We start from the raw sequence: 4,626 nt of genomic DNA, 5'->3' as shown, positions 1-4,626 counted from the left end.
TCCTCAACCAGTGGAAAATGAAACTTATTCGCTGGAATGAAGATAAACTGGCTCTATCTTTATTTGCGAGCAGTCTCTCGCAAATACCGCGATCGTTGGTTAGAACTATAATCAACGCCCGCGGCTTCAGCCATTATGAAAGTTTAACGTGCGCGTTCGTTTCAACGATTTTAAGAGCAAAAGAGAGACTGCTCGCAGTCTATATTTGAGTTTAGTATAATTGCATGGGTGATTATTGAAAATTCTCTGCGTTGATTGGTTGCATTTGAGGTGATCATGATTATTACGCGATAATCACCTAAGCGGTTTTTTTCAAAGTGACCGCAAGCCGAGCGGTAGCCTGCGGACAGGCTCCCGGTTGGGTTCAGGGCGAGTTAGCCCAGTGAGTCTAGGGCGAGTGGGACGAGCCAAGAGCGGTCTGGTGATGAGGGAGTGCACAGGATCCCACTCGCTTCGCTCACCGAATTCTTTTTTTTCGCCCTCGCTGGGAGCCTGTTCGCAGGCTAACCGTTCGGTCGAGGTGACAGACGAAGAATTTAATTGTTTTAAAGAAAATTCATATTTTTCAAATGATCACCTATGTATTTATTCTGAATGAATTATTCACCTCGCCTTTAGCGAATAATTGTTAAATGTATGCTTTCCTGTGCATTCTGCAGGAAGCCCTGGAAGAACTTGATGAATTGAAAAAGATTGTACCTGGAGAAGCATTAGTTTACTTCTTGTTAAGCAAGGTTGGTTGATCTTTCAGCTTGGCAAAATAATAGGTCTTAAGATCTTCAGCACGCGTTGAGTACAAGTATAGATCTGTTAAGCGTCGGAAGGCGTGCGGCCGCTTTAGGTTGTTAACACATTTGTTGCGCAAGCAAATTTGCATCCCGGGAAACAAAAACGTCTCTGAATTTGTTCACAGGGTTCGTGCTACTCCTTGAAAAGCCCTGGGATTTAATTTTGAACCTCATGGACGCTTAAAAAGCCCTTGAAAAGCCCTTGAAAAAAAGGATTTTGTGGGAAACTGCTTGAAAAGTCCTTGAATTTTTGCTTGGGTGAAAATTGTCGAGAATGCGTCATGCTAAGTTAAAGAGACATTTCAAAAATTGAGTTCATTGACTATTGGAGAAAAAATGAAATGCAAAAATGGAAATGCGCGTGCGTGCACTTAACTCGCAAGATGTGAAAAAGAATATCAAGATAGGCTTTTGAAGCAAAAAACACTGGAACACGATTTATGGCGTAGAAATCTCCTTACAAGCACTCCTTAAAAACTCAATTGCTGGGTCTTGAAAATTTTTGAATACTCCTGGAATTTTATATACAAAATCCAGCACGAACCCTGCAGTACGGAAACATTTTGTTTCCTGAGCAAACGTTTCCTCGTTTGTGAGCCGAGGAAACATTTTGGGAAACGATAGTTGTGGTTACACAAACCTTCGGTTTGGAGCCTTCCAGAGGGTAAATGGCTTGGGTGTGGTTCAGCTCAGGTTTCATGTTACCCTTGGGGATGCGGTTACACGGTAAAAGACTCACCTCATGGTAAAATAATTGGGAGCTCATCAAGAGGAGCCTCTATCTCCCATACTTGGCCTCGGAGTCAACCCTTTCCCGAGTAGATTTATTTATAGAACACCTCCCTTGGGAGATTCAGCACGCTCACTGTTGTAAAAGCCAATCTCCCTTGGGACATTCAGCACGCCCACTGTTGTAAAAGCCAATCAAAACAGAGCTATCTCAGCGTCAAGGGAATTATGATACTTTTCGAGGGAAAAACCTGTTCCTAAAAATAAATTTACTCGGGAAAGGGTTGACTCAAGGAATTAGAGGAGATAGAGGCTCCTCTTGATGAGCTCCTGGTATAGTTAATATAAGCGCTCGTACAAGATCTTTATTTCGAGTGTTGTAGGGTGCAAATCGCGCAAGGCGCGAGATCATTCAGACCTAAAGGCAAGTCTTATAATATTGCCCACGAGACTAATGATGGCCAAGACTATTGCCTCGTTACTCATTTTTTTCATCCCTTGCTTATGGTACCAGCACTCCTTTGTATCTTGTTTAGGTATTCACGGCTCGTTTGACCACAGCCATCCGAAACCGAGGAAAAGTAGTCAAACATTAACTTTAAAAAGGTTTTAAGGACGGTGCGTACTATTGGTATTGCGCATACGTTCTGCGCATCTCGAGATACTCGGGTTTTCTGTGGGTGTTGCTTACTAATACGGGGATATTTTTGCGCGGTTTAAAAATATGCGGAAAAGGCAGAGCTCAGGAAGTGCTCTTGGTATCCCAAAAAAAAAAAAAATCGGGGGTTACCATGCATTTTTCAGAGATAGTTAAGCTTCAGTTTCGAAAAGAACGCCATACATTGCTTTGTATTTAACGGCTTTTTACAAATGTTGTTGATTCATTATCCTTGAAAAATTTATGGTTACCCCCAATTTTCTTTTTGGATTTCAATAACACTTGATAAGATTTGCCTTTCCCGCAAATACCTTTGAATGAGTAGGCACCGTCCTTGAGTGATTTCATTTGATTGATGTTGACAGGTTTACAAGAAGCTTGGTCAGAACCATCTGGCCCAGATGAACTTCTCCTGGGCGATCGACCTTGATCCTAAAGGCGCAAACAACCAAATCAAAGAAGCCATCAATAAACGATACCTCCCGGATGAAGAAGATAACACTACAATGGGTGTCAGTAGTGCTGACAACACCATGGAGCAGTCCCTGGACGTGTCCGATGAGGAACAAATGGGAATAGAAAGTGATTGAAAAAGACTGGGAATAACTCGCTCCAGTGTGTGTCGCACCAGTATGGCAGGGCTCGATTAAAGGGACTGGGATGAGAATTTGATGAGTTCTTTTCTCGTCAGGTTGCTTATTTCTTCTCAGCCGCTTTGTCGGAAAAGGACAAAGCGTAAATGCTGCAACCTGCTTGTAGGCATTGCTGAAGAGCAAAAGTGAGTAAGGATGTCGCAGCGCTGCACAATATAACTGACTTCGACTGGACAATTCCCACTCTTTTGATAGAATTCTGTTTTGTAACCATAAAAAAGTATCCAGATCGATTGTTTTAAATTACGCTGATTCGGAGTTTCCGGGAAAACGATCCGTATGAAATCAAATTTCGTAAACCTAAAGACATTGTGAGTTTCTTGTTCGCCTCGTCAATGTCAAATAACGCAAGCAGTGAAATTAGCCAATAAGGACATGATGTAAATAAAGGGCACGTGTAAGCGACGCGTGCGGGAGCACGCGAGCCTTTCGCAAGTGGTTTTGGGTTGAAAAAATGGCGCGAAAGTTTTTGTGCAATCATTGAGCTTGACAAGCAAAACACGGAAATCAGGATGTCACTTCCAACAGCGTACTTGCGGAGAGGGGACTCAATTCTCTTGCTGCTCAAAAGTCAAAGCTAGCTAGGACAACGAATGATAGTTGTTGATCATTTACTGTATTATATGATGAGAAAATTTAATCTAGAAAAGCTAGGGTATGCCAACCTCGGACCCAGGCTCTCTCTCCTCCTCCTTTGTCTTCTCTCTCTCGACGACAAGGGATGAAAAGAGAGAGAGCCTGGGAACGAGGTTGAGGTATGCTAGGGGATGTTTTATACTGTAGTACAACAGTGAAAAAGAAGATGACGCTATTGTATGCGGTTTATGAAGTTGTACACTTTTTTGCGTCCAGTGAGCGCCGGAGTGGTAATTCTTGTCTACTGGTTCGCGATTAAGTTCCGTAAAACTGAAAGGTATCCACCACTTTCACTGACACTAGGGTGAATAATTGTTTTAGTTTATATCACACAAGTTGAATAAAAAGCGAACCGAAAAAAGTACATTGTAAAATGCGTGTGGTCGGAAAATCTCGCGCGCCGGCTACTCGGAGGAGAATAGAACTTCGATAATCACCTCCGAGTTAGCCAATCAGCGGGCGCGGAGAGCATTACTCGGACGGCAACCGGAAAAGAACATTTCGCGTTCCAGTAAAGTGGTGTCTCCCACATTTTTAAACTAATCATCTCTTATGGGGAAAAGATTCTTCGCAATGTAAATATGATTGCGTGAAGATAAGTTTAAAGAGAAAACAGTTCACTTCCGGTTGGCGTCCGCGTCTCAAAAACGCACGTGCTAAGCTCCCTATTAGGGAAAAGTCAAAGCTAGCTAGGACAACGAATGTCCTGGCACGCGAAATGTTCTCTTCCGGCTGCAGTCCGCGTCTCAAAAACGAGCTCAAGAACGCGATGTTTTGAGACGCAGACAGCGACCGGAAGTGAACGTTTCTTATGCCAGGACAATCCATAGTGTCTCCCAGATTTTTAAACTAATCGTCTTCACTGGAGAAAAGGTACTTAGCAATATAAATACATGGTAAGAGAGAAAACAGCTCACTTTCGGTTGCTGACCGCTTCTCAAAAACATCGCATGCTTAAGCTCCTATTCACTTGTGTGGTATGGGGGAATACCTTTTATTAAATTTCCAAAAAACTCGGTCCATGCATTTCTCGTGCTCTGATTGGTTCACACAATCATCAGCTTATGTACCTTAATTTGACCTTGTATGGCAATTGTTTGCGCTGAGCGTTGCTAAGCTAATAGTTTCTTCGCCGGTAAGCGAAGTTCTTCTCTGAATAAAG

General features: G+C 42.8%; 1 protein-coding gene across 1 annotated transcript in view; it reads left to right on the top strand.

The window, feature by feature from the left end:
* Positions 1 to 4,626, top strand: part of LOC137985005 (cell division cycle protein 27 homolog) — a 30,107-nt gene extending 25,481 nt beyond the window's left edge. Inside the window, exons 17-18 of the mRNA XM_068832395.1 lie at positions 660 to 734; positions 2,541 to 4,626. Of these exons, the coding sequence (XP_068688496.1) occupies positions 660 to 734; positions 2,541 to 2,765 (300 nt within the window). The 3' untranslated portion in view covers positions 2,766 to 4,626. The remainder of the gene's footprint in view (positions 1 to 659; positions 735 to 2,540) is intronic.

The sequence above is a fragment of the Montipora foliosa genome, chromosome 14, assembly GCF_036669935.1.
Source record: "Montipora foliosa isolate CH-2021 chromosome 14, ASM3666993v2, whole genome shotgun sequence".
Lineage (NCBI taxonomy): Eukaryota > Metazoa > Cnidaria > Anthozoa > Scleractinia > Acroporidae > Montipora > Montipora foliosa.
This window is presented reverse-complemented; position numbering and strand designations above follow the sequence as displayed.